The sequence below is a fragment of the Oncorhynchus nerka genome, linkage group LG23 (genome assembly GCF_034236695.1).
Source record: "Oncorhynchus nerka isolate Pitt River linkage group LG23, Oner_Uvic_2.0, whole genome shotgun sequence".
NCBI lineage: Eukaryota > Metazoa > Chordata > Actinopteri > Salmoniformes > Salmonidae > Oncorhynchus > Oncorhynchus nerka.
In genome coordinates this window covers 26,812,542-26,829,881 of record NC_088418.1, presented here as the reverse complement: position 1 = coordinate 26,829,881, position 17,340 = coordinate 26,812,542, and the positions used below count along the sequence as shown (strand labels likewise).

At 43.5% G+C, this 17,340-nt stretch overlaps 1 protein-coding gene across 1 annotated transcript in view; it reads left to right on the top strand.

The window, feature by feature from the left end:
- Positions 1–427: 427 nt before the first annotated feature.
- Positions 428–17,340, top strand: part of LOC115106614 (potassium voltage-gated channel subfamily C member 1-like) — a 33,802-nt gene continuing 16,889 nt past the window's right edge. The window contains exon 1 of the mRNA XM_029629512.2: positions 428–1,095. Coding sequence (XP_029485372.1) covers positions 472–1,095 — 624 coding nt within the window. The 5' untranslated portion in view covers positions 428–471. The remainder of the gene's footprint in view (positions 1,096–17,340) is intronic.

Genomic DNA, 17,340 nt, shown 5'->3' with positions numbered 1-17,340 from the left:
CTTGCTTTATACTCATCTTATTATTCTCATATTTCAGCCTACACATTTTAAGTGTTTAAAAAACGACAACAGTATCATCAATGTTGAATCAAACATGTGACATCCCCCGCATTTCACTCATGTATTGCTGTATGTTAGTGACTGAATATAGACTAGGCCTACATCTCTCCTGTCTTCTGGTGAATATTACTTATCTGAACAGCCTTGATAAACCAACTTTACATTCAACCTGTTTTATCTATTGAAATCGTTCTTTCTTATAGCCTAATGAACCGGCTGCAAGGTCATTTACTACACTCTATGCGCATTACATGAGGAATTATAGCAGTAACTGAAAAACGATTACTGTTTCTAATGTTCATATTTTATACATACATACCTTTCCTTTTTGCTAAAATCATGTCCCTTTCTCTACCCGCAGACTCCTCCTCCCTCCGTTTTCTCTCCCCCTCTCCCTCCCCCAGTTCTTCTATGCTCAGTTCGGTCTGCGTCTCCTCTTTCAAAGGGCGCAAGGGTGGGAACAAGTCATCCAACAAAGCATGTTACACTGCAGACATGACTTGTCCGTCGGAAAGCGAGAAAATCGTGATCAACTGCGGGGGGGTGCGGCATGAAACCTATCGAAGCACCCTAAAAACGTTGCCCGGTACCCGCTTATCTTGGCTTACCGAACCGGACGCCTTTAGCAACTTCGATTACGACCACAAAAACGACGAGTTCTTCTTCGATCGCCACCCATCGGTCTTTTCATTCATCCTCAACTATTACCGCACAGGGAAGTTGCACTGTCCGAACGATGTGTGCGGCCCGCTGTTCGAAGAGGAGCTGGCATTCTGGGGCATCGATGAGACGGACGTGGAAGCTTGTTGCTGGATGAATTACCGGCAGCACAGGGACGCAGAGGAGGCGTTGGACAGCTTTGAGAATCCCGAACCGGAGTTGCCAGAAGACGACCCAGCTCTACCAGGAGGCGCAGATGGGGACATGAAAAGACTGTGCTTGCATGAGGACGGAAGGAAAAAGACATGGTGGGAAATCTGGCGGCCCAGAATGTGGGCCCTTTTTGAAGACCCTTATTCCTCTAAATACGCCCGGGTGAGTGGCTCTTTGTTATGTTTGACTGCTTTAAATGTCATATTACATTTGTCAATTCCAACTTTGACCACAAATATCTGAGTCGCAATAAGTTGTTGAAAGTTTATAAAAATGAGCTTCCCTTACTAAACAACCAGTATACGTATAGTTGACATGAATAATGCCACCTGAGATTTTCGTTCAATAAGCCATCATAATCGAGCAGGCCACTTCGGTAGGCTTTGACTTCCTTGACAGTTTGCTTGTGACTCACGGATGCTGAATAATTAATTGTGTTAGCATGTGAAAAAAAAAGAAAAATCGTATGGCTCCTATGTTAATTCCAGATCGTAGACTATAAAGTAGCCTACGTGTTGATATGGTTTCGTTATGAGGGTGCTGCCAAGTCAATGAGTTGACAGTGATACTGATAACATATATATTTGAATCATAATCCACCAAATGTATGTTTTCATAGTAATATTGTCGAGATCATTTAGCGTGCTGTAACAGGTCCCATACCTGCATCCAAACGCACTTTGTTCTCCGTCCCCCTCCCGTAGCCAACTCAAACACTCCTCATTAGCCTATTTGTGTCGAGGCGCCTATGCACGCTGAGTTTGATTTATCATGTTATTTATTTAGCGCTCATTTGAGCCTTCATGCGACCTCGAAACTGGAACATAAAACAAGTCTTCTTTTCGTATTTCCCCATTTGCCCTCGGTGATTCTCATTTTTGGCGAGTGTATCTGTCCCCCATTACAGTGCGAGGCTATGATAAAGCCCCTCCATGCACGCTTTTCAGACCCATTTCCTAGAAGCTGCGTTCGATTCAAATCAGCTGGTTCTCAAGCTAATAGTAACGAGACCCGAGATGCCGAATGTAAAAATGCTTTTACCGTTTGATGATTGATTCTCTTTGATAGTGCAAACGTCAAACATAACATAATATACGGGTAGCAAGAAGAAGGATACAGGGTTTTTGATGAAGATGTATAGATTAAATTAACTTGATTGAATAGGCTATGTTTCTTCATCCACACATGCCATTATGAAATAACATGTAGTCTATGCTCAATTAGCTGGCCATACAGTTTGCTTTGTGTATAAATATGTTAAAATCATGCATGTTGTAAAAATCATGCACACTCCTATTGATGTTGAGTACCATACACGTTTCCTCGTTGATGACACTGCAAAACACTCCTCTTTAGGCACATACATACACACACATACACAGGCATACAACAGACAAAACAACACCTGCAGCGCAAACATGTATAGATCCAAGTACCTGTACTGTATGTGCAAAAATAAGTATACAAATACACATCCATACAGGCATGCACACACACACACACACACACACACACACACACACACACACACACACATGCACGCTCGCACCCCCCCATCCTACACACACTGCATCTCTCTCTCTCTAGTCCAGTCTAACCTGACTGTAGAAACTACGCAACTGTCCACGTCCAGTATCTGGTCTCAGCACAGGAAGAGCTGTGTCTCAGGGTTAGATAGATATATCATCTGGATTGGGTCACCTGATCTTTCCCTTTGGCAGGCATTGGCTTTAATGTTGAATAACAGGAAGTGCCTCTCTATTGGGCGCTTCAGCCGATGGTGGAGACCACATGAGTAGGATGGATTCCTGACCGGCACTCCAGGGTTTCTTGAACCGGAAGACATGGGCGGCGCGCTTGTGACTGACGGATCTACATATGCTCAGCGATCAATGATCAGAGACATTATTCATAGTACTATTCAATGGGCTGTTTTTTTTTTTATTGCGCACGAGCATGGATATACCGTAGCACAACACACACACACACACACACACACACACACACACACACACACACAGACACACACACACACACACACACACACACACAGACACACACACACACACACACACACACAGACAGACAGACAGACAGACAGACAGACAGACAGACAGACAGACAGACAGACAGACAGACAGACAGACAGACAGACAAGCTGCTGTCTGTGCTGGCTTTTCTGCTGCAGTAGACACGGGGAGAGAAAGGAGGGGGAGCACCGGCGAGAGAGAGAGAGGGGATGATGAGAGGGAAAGGTGGAGCAACAGAGATGGAGAGGGAATAGATAGGGACGGGGATAGAGAAAGGGAGAGAAAGAGATGGGTAAAGAGAGAGAGAGAGAGGAAGGAGAGATATAGTGGCAGGAGGGCAGAGACAGAGATGGGGGTATCGCTAGAGAGAAATAGACATTGGGAGGTGTGTCTGTGTGTGTGTGTGTGTGTGTGTGTGTGTGTGCTGGATTCATCTTCCATCCGCAATGAAGGCTTTAGCAATCCAATCTGCAATGCAATCTGATATTTGATTGATTATCTTCTCTTTTTGTCTGCATTTCAATTCAGTATTTTTTCTCGCCCTTTAAAATGTAAAGATGTTTAAACATGAATTGAGGCTTTGTTTTTAAGTGATATTATATGAATATTTTACCATCTCATTTGGTATTGACGGTATATGGCTCTGGATGTGGTGTATTATTCTACTATTGATGCCTAATGGTTCGAGATTGAGTTTCACAGTGCGATTAATCACAGTGTCATCACATAATTGACATTCCTTGATCCTAACTTAATATAACCTCAATAGAATTTTTGTCAACGGTGTTGTTTTGTCGCAATTTCTCCCGTTAACTCATTTCCAACAACAAAGGAGATCTTGATGTTTATGAACCGGTATTTTAACGATTGGAATCAGCTGTGGTCTAATTAGATTGTATTGCTTGTCAATCAAGTTGGTCAACAGAACAGTGGTAAATGTATACCCAATAGATTTCTGCGGAATGCAGTGTTTGTAGATATTCTAATAGCGTAAAACTTCAATTAAACACTGAGTCCCAAATAGAGGCCTGTCCCTTTTAAAAGCCCGGTATCGGCACTCAATTCAGCAAATAAACGCCTGTTTCAAATAACGGCAGGTCTTAAGTGAATTGTTTAAGAGTGAACGTTAGCGAGTAACGTAAAGATTGTGCGAAAGACGATTAATGAGAGCAAAATCATTGCAGTGAATGAGACATCAGTGTCTCAGTCAAGAGGAGAGGTGCAAAGAGCGAGAGAATGGTGCTGAAGCAGGACATCGGGAGTGTATGATAAAGCAGCCTAGTCTTTGCAAGTCTGATCTGCGATGGATTTGTTATTATGTTTATACTGGTCATATTTGGTCATAATAAACAGTGTGGTAGTCTTTTCAACATTTTATTGAGCAAAAGCTGTGTGCATTAAGGAAATAGAGGCCTGGCTCAAATAGAAGCCTGTTTCCAATAAGCACCAGTTGTGTTCAGTGTAGAGCTGGGCGATATGGACAAAAATCCATATCGGGATAAATTGCCTGAATTGATGCGATAATGATAAACAGGACGTTAAGTTTACAATATTAATGTGCAGCACAGTTTAAAAAAAAAAACTATCCTTTAAACTACGACTGTTTGTGACCATCGATTGTCCAATTAACAATCATCCATATGAGCAAACTTACATCATTTCAAATCATGTCACATCCCTCTAGTATAGGCTACTTATTGTAACAAACGATATCAGCAAAATACCGGTATGGTCGGTGGCGATCATTTTCGGGTTTATCGTCCCGGCTTTAGTTCCGTGATTAAAGCAAATACACGGCCAGGCTATCAATGGAAGGTAGGCACGGTGAGGCATGGAATTACTCTAAGCGGCGAGCGCGCTTTACTATGATATGCTATCACAGTTCTATCACCACGGCATATATCTGTGCCTGCTCTACCGATACAAGAACATTACAGTAGAACCCAATAGAATGTGTTTGATCCTATTTCTGTTCATTCAGGAAATCACTTGCAACACGTCCATTGAACCTTTTTACCGCAGCGGGCTAAATCAAAGGTCACACAGAGTGTTTCTTGGTAGTCTGACACGCGTCGTACTTGAAACAAAAGTATACGCCTCACGCACACAGGTCAAGGGCTTCAAAAGAAGAAGACAGAATGATGTAGAGTTGAAATGTTTCCAGATTTGAGTTTGCGTCCCAATATTAACCTCCATACACATCACAGAACACTGGAAGATAACAAAACCGTTTGACATAGAAACACTGGATAAACCCAAATCATGTTGATTAAATATGTCATTCCGACAAATATGATTGACATCACACCCGTTGAGGCCACTAGGTCATTTGACTGCAGGAAAGGCCTACAACAAAAACATGACTTATGACAGTCATAGAGACATTCAGTTATTTCTTCCTCTACGGTGGAATGGTACGATTGTCTGTCAGTAACGTATCTACTGACGTATCTCATTTGTGGTCTGTTATGCACATCGTATACATTCTGAACCTCACCCATAGCTTTTTTCACACTATCATGCCTATCATGCCTACCATGCCTATCATGCCTACCATGCCTACCATGCCTATCATGCCTATCATGCCTATCATGCCTACCATGCCTATCATGCCTATCATGCCTATCATACCTATCATGCCTATCATGCCTATCACGCCTATCATGCCTATCATGCCTATCACGCCTATCATACCTATCATGCCTATCATGCCTATCATGCCTACCCAAACCAAACTGTGCTGGCTCCTATTCACATTGTCCATTTAAAAATAAAATAAAACACGATTCAACTATGGCTGATGCGCAATCACTACAACTTGGTTGGGCTCAGTAGGCCTTGTCTGATACCCTCTCTCAAGCTTCACACATACAGTATGATTGAACCTGGCTGTGTTGGCTGTGTCAGTGTTGTTGGGGCAGCGTTGCGGCCTGGTTGAGGGTTCAGACCCCCCCGGTGGTTCATTGTTTGCTGTTCTTCTCTACTGTGTTCAGTGTCATAAACACAAACGTGACCAGAACAGGGTGTATCCGGGTAGAAAACACTGTGCTGACCAGGAAATAAAAGGGTAGCCTATTAACAGTGGTTCCTATAGTTAGAACAGTAGTTATTGGACAATATACTTGGGGCAGGGTTTGGGGGACTTTGCCATTATCGGTGCGGGGACATTGCGTTCGTTTTTCTGGGTACCTTGAATCTTGGGAGCTTGAATTCTCAAAGGAGCGAATGAGCGGATGGTATGTTTGGGACGGAAGTGGAGGTTTTCCTATCAAATATAATTGGTGTAGGTTTCAAAATTGGCAGTAGATTCTGAAAGCACTCGTGCTTCACACGCAGCATATACAACAACCTCCTCCTGTCTTCTTTTAGCGTAGACCGCTTGTGGGCTCTCTATTTCTGTACTGGGTCAGTTCTCATTTTGCGTAGTCGTGTGAGAGTTTTCCGCACCATTTTGCCCTGAAGCAACCATCTCCTACTCGGTGCAGTCTGGGTTTGTTTTGCGATACGTGCTGAACGGGACTGTGGATTGTCTGAGAGTCAGCCCATCATGGTGAGCCTCCCAGCCAATCATGGTGGCGTCTTGTTCTTCTCCTCTCCTCGCTTCTTTGTGATTGGAGGAGAGCCCCAAGGATTCCTGCTGTGCTCTCCATTACATCACCATCCACATCAACGAGGGGCCCCAGAGCCAATGTTTCTGTCATTAAAGGGACCCACTCACTCAAGATCACAATGTGCTTCTCACCGTTAGAATAGTTGGGACTTGTCCTAAATGTGTGAAACTCAACGCTTTCCCCCACACTGTTAATGTCCCAGTGCAGGTGATGATATCGCTTAGAAATAAATGAAATGAAATAAAAGTATGTTGCCTTTGTATTTTGTAGTGGTTTGCTGAATGGAACGCTTTAAGGGGTGGTTTCCCCGGACACAAATTAATCTTAGTCCTGGGCTAAAAAAGCTCTTTCAAAAGAGAATCTCCATTGAGACGGCTTTTTAGTCCTCTGCTAGGTTTCATTTGTGTCCGGGGAAACCATCCCTTAAAGTGTTCCATTCAGCAAAGCACTACACAAGAAAAAAGGCAACATACAGAGGGTTTATTTCTAAGTGATATCATCACCTGCACTGGGACGTATGTGTCTTAAAATATTAAATAAATATCCTTAATCTTCCACTACACTATGATTGATTCTCCAGTGTGTTCATTCAAAACCTGATTGTAACGAAGGCCTCTCACTTCCATTCTTGCCCCCCCCCCCCCCCCTTATGAAATCCCTCTAAAAATAGAACGAGAGTAGCAAGGAGACGAGTCTTTAATCCCATTCTCTCTTGGCAGGTCTATCCCTCTGTTGCTTGCAGAATATCATCTGGCCCGTACGACCATTTGATATTAACAACGCTTTACACCAAACAGGTTGACGCCGAAAATAGCCCGTGACACCACACCAACTGTTTGGCTGCCAGGTGAACATGGGTTGTTAATTTAGGAGCCACTCTCAGCGGGTACGGGAGGACTCATGGGAAGGGCATGACTAACGATTAGCAGACTTCCCTTTTTGGTGCACGTGTTTGGGAAAACCATCACGTTCGGTTTCTATTTTCCCCGACGAGGTGTTGTGCCCAGGTCTTCTCGTCTTGTGTTTGTATCAACCCAGCAATCCGAACCCCTCGATTTAGTGTAGTGTCAATGTAATACTATCTCTGTCTGTTGTTTGGTATTTTTGAGGATGGATGCGTGATATCGTGCCAAAGGAGAAAAGTGGACACAACAATCACGCGATTCGCATCAACACTTACTGTGAACTAACTGTAAACTGTAAACGTGCTTTGAAAAAAACACATTTTCGTTGTTTCTCAGCCTTGAACTTTTTCATCCTAATATGTATTATGTTTCACACTATATAAAGTATTTTGCGATGACAATGCCTGTTGCAAGAGTGCTCCCTCCCTCGCTCCCTCCCAACCTCCCTCATAACCACCCTACATCTGTGCCTCCCACCCCCATCCATCCATCCATCCCAGCCTTCATCATCCATCCCCTGTTACCTCCCTCCCTCCCTTACAAACTCCTCCCTTCCTCCCTCACAAGCTCTTTCCTCCCCCCCTGTCCTCCTCCGCAGTGGTAACCCCTTGTTACTTTCCGCCATCTCACTTCTCAAGCTGAAATCTATTTGGACACCGGCGAGGCTGGAGAGTTCGGCTGGTGCCAGAACAGGATAAAGCGGTGCCCAACCGAATCCCTTAAATCCAGTCAAAACACGGGAGAGCGAGGGAGGTTGAGGACTCAGTACTGTACACACCTATACATGCTGTTGTGTTCGGTGCAGAACCCGTCTTTCCCCAACCTATTATTTAAGTCCCTCAAAGCAACCTCGAGGACGGAAGCCTTTAGAAACCACATTACCTTCGATGGAGGGCTGAAGAGCTAGGCTGGATGGCAGGGAAAACACTTGACAGACAGAAAGTAGATGCCGTGCTTACCTCTTTAGGCAGTGGACTTGACGCCGACGAGAACTATATTATATACCTGAACACTGTACGCACCTGCATACATGCACATTTTCTAATCTGCACACACTCCAACACATTAACCTTAACACTTTACCCATAAACCTTCCTACTGCTTATTCACCCTTACGCTGTTCACATAAAACATGACACGTACACCTCTTCATTTACCGTTACGCTGTACACGCCTGCAGTATGAAGTACACGTAAATCATGAATCATAGTACACACCTCTGCCCATAAACCTTTACACTGTAAATGTCAGTGTACATTAACCAGCACACTGTAGCTACACACCAACAGCAAAGACATCACTTACTGTTCTCAGAGTCCACATAAGAGTCCACATAAACCTTTTTCCACTGTACTCAGATATGCCAATAAACCATGGAGTACTGTACTCACCTATGCACATTAACCAGTACACTGTAGCTACACACACGTACATCAGAACATTATACACAGAGCTCCACATTAACTTTTTATTCCACAGCTATGCACATAAACTAGTAGAATGGGTAGCAAGGTGCACATAAACCATTTGCTGGACCTGCAATTTGAATGCAGAATAATTCTCTGAATTAGGAAGAATGTAACAATTAGCCTAAAATGCCGAAAAACTAAAAACTGTTGGTGTTATTTAGACGGTCAATTAAATCTCAGCAATTATCTGGCACTCTTGAGTCCTTCTCAGTCGCCGTAGCGCGATTGAAATGTCAAGGTCATTTTCGATTGAGCCGACATCACCGTGAATGCGGTCTCCGCGAACATTTCCTTTAAAATTCTATTGCGCTGTAGCGCAGGTCTTCAGCGAGCCCTAAATGTTCAAATGTCAAAGAATGGACCTGTTGTCTTTTATATACGAGCTGTATTAGGGCTGGGTTCAATCCGTATCGCGGAAGTATCGCGTTGAAATGCCAAGGTAATTTCCAATTGAGCCGACATATGCAGTGTTCACCGTGAATGAGGTCTCAGCAAACGCGGGAACAATTCCTTTCAATTCCAGTCGAGCTGTAACGCGGATTCTTCGCGATACTTCTGCAATACGGATTGAATCCAGCCCTCAATTGTGTTACATCCATACATTGAAAAGACACACACCCACACACCCATAAATACAAATACTGGCACGCATACAGACACACATCTATCCAATATATCGGAGACATATTCATCTGCTTTCCCATCCCCATATCACCTTGGTTTGCCATAAAGCGGAGGTATGGGGCTGGAGGAATGTAACCACACTCAAATTCATTGATGGAGCTATGGATGCAAGGACTGATACTTGGAGTGAGTAAATATATACAGCACCAGTTGAAAGTCTGGACACACCTACTCAAGGGTTTTCCTTTATTTGGACTATTTTCTACATTGTAGAACAGTAGCGAAGACATCAGAACGATGAAATAACACATATGGAATCATGTAGTAAGGAAAAAAGTGTTAAACAAATCAAAATATATTTTATATTTGAGATTCTTCAAAGTAGCCACCATTTGCCTTGATGACAGCTTTGCACACTCTTGGCATTCTCTCAACCAGCTTCGTGAGGTAGTCACCTGGAATGAATTTCAACTAACAGGTGTGCCTTGTTAAAAGTTCATTTGTGGAATTTCTTTCCTTAATGCTTTTGAGACAATCAGTTGTGTTGTGACAAGGTAGGTGTGGTATACAGAAGATATCCCTATTTGGTAAAAGGCCAAGTCTATATTATGGCAAGAACAGCTCAAATAAGCAAAGAGAAACAACAGTCTATAATTACTTTAAGACATGAAGGTCAGTCAATACAGAACATTTCAAGAATTTTCAAAGTTTCTTCAAGTGCAATCGCAAAAACCATCAAGTGCTATGATGAACCTGGCTCTCATGAGGACCGCCACAGGAAAGGAAGACCCAGAGTTACCTATGCTGGCAAGACCTGTACTCAGATTGATTGATTGAAAACATATAGTTTTAAAACAGACTGCTCTAAAACACGAGTCCTAAAGCATCTCGTGAGTTGTTGTGAGGCAGGGTTATTTGCATCTGGTATAAGGTTTGTGAGTGAGTATGCCTGGTTTGACAACGCGTGACGTTCGGCTCTGCTGTGGCTCCCTGTGCCCTGTGACACTTAAACAGTCATGCTGGATCACTGCTCATTCCAATAAAAAAATGACATGGGTAGGGAGGGTGCGACACTGGAACAATTCCTGTGTGACCATCTGCCAGATGGTTCTACCCCGTAAGTCACTGGAGAGGGAAGAGCGAGCGAGCGAACGTTTGAAAGCACCAGTGAATGACCGGTTTAAGTGAACATGTTATGTTATGTCATATCGAAGGGGTTTATTAAAATGTCCCCCGTAAAGACTTGAAATGTAAGGTCTCAGATGGACCACCGTTTAAATGTCTCAAGGTCCTCACAACAAATCGGAGTGCTCTCACGAGGCACAGACCTGAATGTCCTCACGAGGTAGGCAATAGGTAGCTCTACGAGGAAATTTTTATTCACCCAGAGATTGACCTATTTTTAGCTCTTCACCGGCTTCTAGCCGGTAAAGTTGGGGGTGGTGAGTGAGTGGGTTGATGCTGGTTAGAGCTCTGAAATGTCCTTGGTGGTGAGTAAACCGCGGGAATCTGCAGTCGGTCTGTGTGCCCCATGTCTTTCCTGTTTCTCTTACAAAGCCGTTTTTTCGTCACGATGCCCTCAGTTAGATTAAGGACAGCGAGATATAGAGATAGCAGTGAGAGAGAGAGAGATATAGAGATAGCAGTGAGAGAGAGAGAGAGATAGAGATAGTAGTGAGAGAGAGAGAGAGAGAGAGAGGGAGAGGGAGAGGCAGAGGCAGACAGACAGGCACTCAGTCATCACATCTTATAGAACATGGACATCTTTGCCAAACTAGGAAAAGAGAGAGGCATACCTGGCCAGTTGCACAACTGAACACATTCAACCCGAAATGTGTCTTCTGCATTTAACCCAACCCCTCTGAATCAGACTATCGCTCAGGCTTTCAGACAGTGTAAGCAGGGAGGACGGGGGGGACGAAGGGGGGTGAGGGGGGTTGTGTCGCAAGGACAAACGACACATAGTCCGCTGCAGTGATCTGGATCGAATACAACGCAGACGGGGGGGATGAGGGAATCACAACACATCTCTCTTTCGCGCCCTCACCTCCAAACCCATTTGCTTGTCTTCAGAACTGTTGGACAGGACCACAGTGAAAAATGAGATGGACATGTGACGTGTTGATCATAGAGCACGGTGTGTTTGTGTGAGCTGACTGATTCAACACGCCACAGAGTTGCCGTAAGTTATAAAGGGCATCACAGTAGCTGGTAATGACATTTTCTGCTGAATAAAATAGGGTGCTCCGGGATTCAGTCATTTGACCAATTAGCAGAAGGTACACTTTTAGAAAGAAAAGGTGATGTCTAGAACCTGATGGAGTTATTTGGCTGTCCCCATAGGAGAACCCTTTGAAGAACTATTTATGGTTCCAGGTAGAACCCCTTTGGTTCCAGGTAGAACCTTTTTGGGTTCCATGGAGAACCCTTCCCAAAGAGGCTTCTCCATGGAACCCAAAATGGTTATACCTGGAACCAAAAAGGGTTGTCCTATGTGGACAGCTGAAAAACCCTTTTGGAACCTTTTTTACTAAGGCTGTAGCATGTGAGAGGACTTAGTTTTTAGTAACACCCTGTGGCTTCAATCCTGTGTACTTCTCTCTCTTTACTTACGTCCTTGGTGTGTGTACAGTACATAATCACACACTTCCGAAATCAGACACGCACTCACGTGTGCACGCAAGACGCCACAAACACACACCCATGCATCTCAATCACCCCCCCAACCTCATGCCCTTCATTGTCCCGCAGAGTCCTGTGTTAGATTACCCCCGTCTGGGGCTCCAGTCTCAGTCTCGCTTCGCCGCTGGGTCTTCATAGCTCTGGTGCACCAGGTTCTTCCCTAACCCGCCTCTCCCCCTATCCAGTCTAGTCTCCCTGGGGTGCAGACTTGGCCGGTGTTCCTTCCTCCACACCTTTTCCGGTATATCTATCCGGTGCTGCTTCGCCTTGCGTTTCCCCTCACTTCTTCTCAAGTAGCTGTCACCTGATTCCTCTTAGCACCAAAGTGAGAGGCGGGGATGGTGGGGATGTGGCTGGCGGCAGAGGAGTCTCTGGCTACATTCCAATATCATTGTAGAATGAAACCCAATGGGAAGTTTGTTTTTGTGCTTACTACAGCGTTTTACCAACACAACCATACATTGGGCATACATTGTAAGTGGTAGTGTATTGGGCATGCATTGTAAGTGGTAGTGTATTGAGCATGCATTGTAAGTGGTAGTGTATTGGGCATGCATTCTAAGTGGTAGTGTATTGAGCATGCATTCTAAGTGGTAGTGTATTGAGCATGCATTGTAAGTGGGAGTGCATTGGGCATGCATTCTAAGTGGTAGCGTATTGGGCATGCATTGTAAGTGGTAGTGTATTGGGCATGCATTCTAAGTGATAGTGTATTGGGCATGCATTCTAAGTGGTAGTGTATTGGGCATGCATTCTAAGTGGTAGTGTATTGGGCATGCATTGTAAGTGGTAGTGTATTGGGCATGCATTGTAAGTGGTAGTGTATTGAGCATGCATTGTAAGTGGTAGTGTATTGGGCATGCATTCTAAGTGGTAGTGTATGGGGCATGCATTCTAAGTGGTAGTGTATTGGGCATGCATTCTAAGTGGTAGTGTATTGGGCATGCATTGTAAGTGGTAGTGTATTGGGCATGCATTGTAAGTGGTAGTGTATTGAGCATGCATTGTAAGTGGTAGTGTATTGAGCATGCATTGTAAGTGGTAGTGTATTTAGCATGCATTCTAAGTGGTAGTGTATTGAGCATGCATTCTAAGTGGTAGTGTATTGAGCATGCATTGTAAGTGGGAGTGCATTGGGCATGCATTCTAAGTGGTAGCGTATTGGGCATGCATTGTAAGTGGTAGTGTATTGGGCATGCATTCTAAGTGGTAGTGTATTGGGCATGCATTCTAAGTGGTAGTGTATTGGGCATGCATGCTAAGTGGTAGTGTATTGGGCATGCATTGTAAGTGGTAGTGTATTGGGCATGCATTCTAAGTGGTAGTGTATTGGGCATGCATTGTAAGTGGTAGTGTATTGGGCATGCATTCTAAGTGGTAGTGTATTGGGCATGCATTCTAAGTGGTAGTGTATTGGGCATGCATTCTAAGTGGTAGTGTATTGGGCATGCATTCTAAGTGGTAAGTGGCCATTATGGATTTTGGAACGTAGCCAAATCTTCGATGGTTTCTTGTCTCTTCGTATTGCGGAGCTATGGTACTTCGTCATTCTTGCTATTTTACTGCTATGAATGTGCTTGAAAGTTTGCTTTCGTTCTGGTATTGAGAAAAGTGCACACTACTAATATCTATAACAAGCTTCTCGGTGATTGCTAAACACAGAACAAGTCATCATTTGGTGTCTTACAATGATGCTTATTGACATATTTCATGGACCATCACACTGAAGAAGCATAAAGGGCCAATGCAGCTGTTTTTATATCAATATCAAATAATTTCCGGGTAAGAATTTAGTACCTTACTACAACAGAGTTCTATTAAAATGGGCAAAAATGGCTTTTTTAGCAACAAAAAAAAATTCTCAAGCAAGAGTGGGGAGGAGAAAACTAGCTGGTATTGGCAGAGAAGTTTATAACTTTATTTGTTATTGGTCTTATTTTTTAAATTTTTAAATTTTACCCGTTTTTTTCTCCCCAATTTCATGGTATCTAATTGTTTTAGTAGCTACTATCTTGTCTCATCGCTACAACTCCCGTAAAGGCTCGGGAGAGACGAAGGTTGAAAGTCATGTGTCCTCCGCTGCACAACCCAACCAAGCCACACTGTTTCTTAACACAGCGCGCATCCAACCCGGATGCCAGACGCACCAATGTGTCGGAGGAAACACCGTGCACCTGGCAACCTTGGTTAGCGCGCACTGCGCCCGGCCCGCCACAGGAGTCGCTGGTGTGCGATGAGACAAGGATTAAATGTCCATTTCACACACTACCTCGCCATAGGGTGCTGCTTTCTCACACTCACTGTGTTTGCGAGCCCCACCAGGCCATTGTTCAGCATAAAACAAGTGAGACGTTTTGTACGGTTGTACCTTCATTTTACATAGCTGAAATCAGGGGAACGAACGTGATCTGTAGTGTTCCCGAGAACCAGTCAATAATGTGTTCAAAAAGGATTCCTAATGTCTACAGTAGTGTAGAATTTGTAAGTCAGTGGGGTGATGATGCCTATAATAGAGTAAACACACTCCAATTCACGTCACGTCATGATGTTCAGTGCTTCAAGCCAAACCCCCCTCCATGTCCAACCCCCCCTCCCCACCTACCTGACCAATCAAACATGTAAATAACTAGCTTACCAGTTCCATAGCAAGCTGCTCCATTTGCGCTAATTGGTGGAGTAAATGAATTCGCTGAATGTAAAAACAACGTTGATTTAATGGGTAAACATTTTTTTTATTTTTACGAAAAGGAACTATATGAACCTGTACTTTTGGGGGGTGGGGAGGGGGGGGGGGGTTGAACTTGTTCAGGACATTATTATGCCGGTCGGAAACACTGGAATGGGGGGGAATGAATAAGGGGTTCTGTTTAATCTCTGGTTGAAATAGAAAGTCCAATTTAAAACGTACTGTTAAACGGTTACTTTAGTAATGATGATGACGAAGAAGATTTTAATAATAATAATGATGATGATGATGCACTTGGTCTAACTCAAATCCTTGTTACCGACTCAAGGTTAAATCCAAAGTCAAAGCTTTTACACCAAGAAGGTACTTCATATAAATCTTCATATAAGGTTTCAGTCATACCCCCTAAGATAATACATCAACGAACCACTTGGCAGGTAGCCTCGCGATTAAGAGCGTTGGGTTTGAATTCCCTAGCCGGCAAGGTGGAAAAATCTGCTGTTCTGCCCTTGAGCAAGACAGTGATACTGACTTAGGAATGGTACTCAAGGGCAGAACGGCACTTTTCCAGCTCAGGGATTCAAACCAGAAACCTTGCCAATACTGGCCCAATACCCGTAACCGCGAGGCTACCTGCCAAGTGGTTCATGTATTATCTTAAGGGGGTATGACTGAAACCTTATATGAAGAGTTATATGAAGTACCTTCTTGGTTTAAAAGCAACAGCAACTGCTTCCCGGGCGCCGATGATGTCGATGAAGGACCCCCCCCGCACCTGAGTCAGAGAGGTTGGGTTAAATGTGGAAAACACATTTCAGTTGAATACATTTAAGTTGTAAAGCTGACTAGGTATCCCCTTTCCCTTCCCTAAAATGTAACCTATCGTACAAGTTGCCCTTGACGAGCAGATATCATAGCCGACTGCGGTTGTGTCATTGCCGATATGCTTTGAACTCTTGAAGAAAAGATCCTACATGAAATCGAATTGATGGTGGTTATACCGTAGTAACAATGATCCAATATCATAGTAATGGAACACGGTGTTCTGTTAATAATGGAACACAGTGTTATGTTAATAGGGGAACACAGTGTTATCTTAATAGTGGAACACAGTGTTATGTTGATAGTGGAACACAGTGTTATGTTAATAGTGGAACACAGTGTTATGTTAATAATGGAACACAGTGTTATGTTAATAGTGGAACACAGTGTTATGTTAATAGTGGAACACAGTGTTATGTTAATAGTGGAACACAGTGTTATGTTAATAATGGAACACAGTGTTATGTTAATAGTGGAACACAGTGTTATGTTAATAATGGAACACAGTGTTATGTTAATAATGGAACACAGTGTTATGTTAATAATGGAACACCGTGTTATGTTAATAATGGAACACAGTGTTATGTTAATAATGGAACACCGTGTTATGTTAATAATGGAACACAGTGTTATGTTAATAATGGAACACAGTGTTATGTTAATAATGGGACACATTTTATGTTAATAACGGAACACAGGCAATATGTTCATTTAAGTCATTTATCTATCGTACACTCAAGGTAATTCGAAATACACCTACATCAATTTGGCACTTTTACATTAATTTGACATGATTGTCCAGCCAAAATATTATCACTATTTGACAGGGTCTCACTTCCTAAAACACAGCCATGTGAGGCAGTGGAGGAGCAGTATTTGGCTGTTGATCCCTGTCCTTGGTGCTGAAAGGAGAGAAGGTCTCGCTAAAGCAGTGGTTGTCATGGTGACACAGGCAGGCCCTGGTAATACTGTAATGATAAAGCTCTTCTGGATTGTGCCGCAGTAAACACTGCCACCAGGGTCCCGTTAAAAAAGAACCACACGAGCTGCATGCAAAACGGCTAACGGCAATGGGCTCTTGCCTATTTCTCCTCAGTCTCTCTGAGTATGTCACTTACCTTCATTCATTTACTCCTTAGTTCATTCATTCACTCTTTCTGTCTCTTTCTCCCTCTCTCGGGGTCACTCACTCCTTCATCATTCTTGGCTTGAATATTTTGTCACCCTCTCTCTTGACTGGGGAAATGGTTGACTTCTCCATTTACCTTTTTTCCCCTCCCTCCCAGTCTCTCTCTCACCCACCCTTTATTTTCTTCCTTACCGCCATTTGCCCCCTCGCTTCATTCCATCCCCACACAATCTCATCTCTCTCATAAACTCCCTTGAACACTTTCTCTTTTTCATTGTCCATTTCTCATTTCTCTCTCTCTCTCTCTCTCTTTCTCTCTCTTTCTCTCTCTTTCTCTCTAGCTCTCTCTTTCTCTTTCTCTCTCTGTATCTCCCTCTCTCTCTCTAGCTCTTTGTCTCTCTCTGTTTTGAATTTATGTTGATGCTCTTTCTCAATCTAATTGCAGAGAG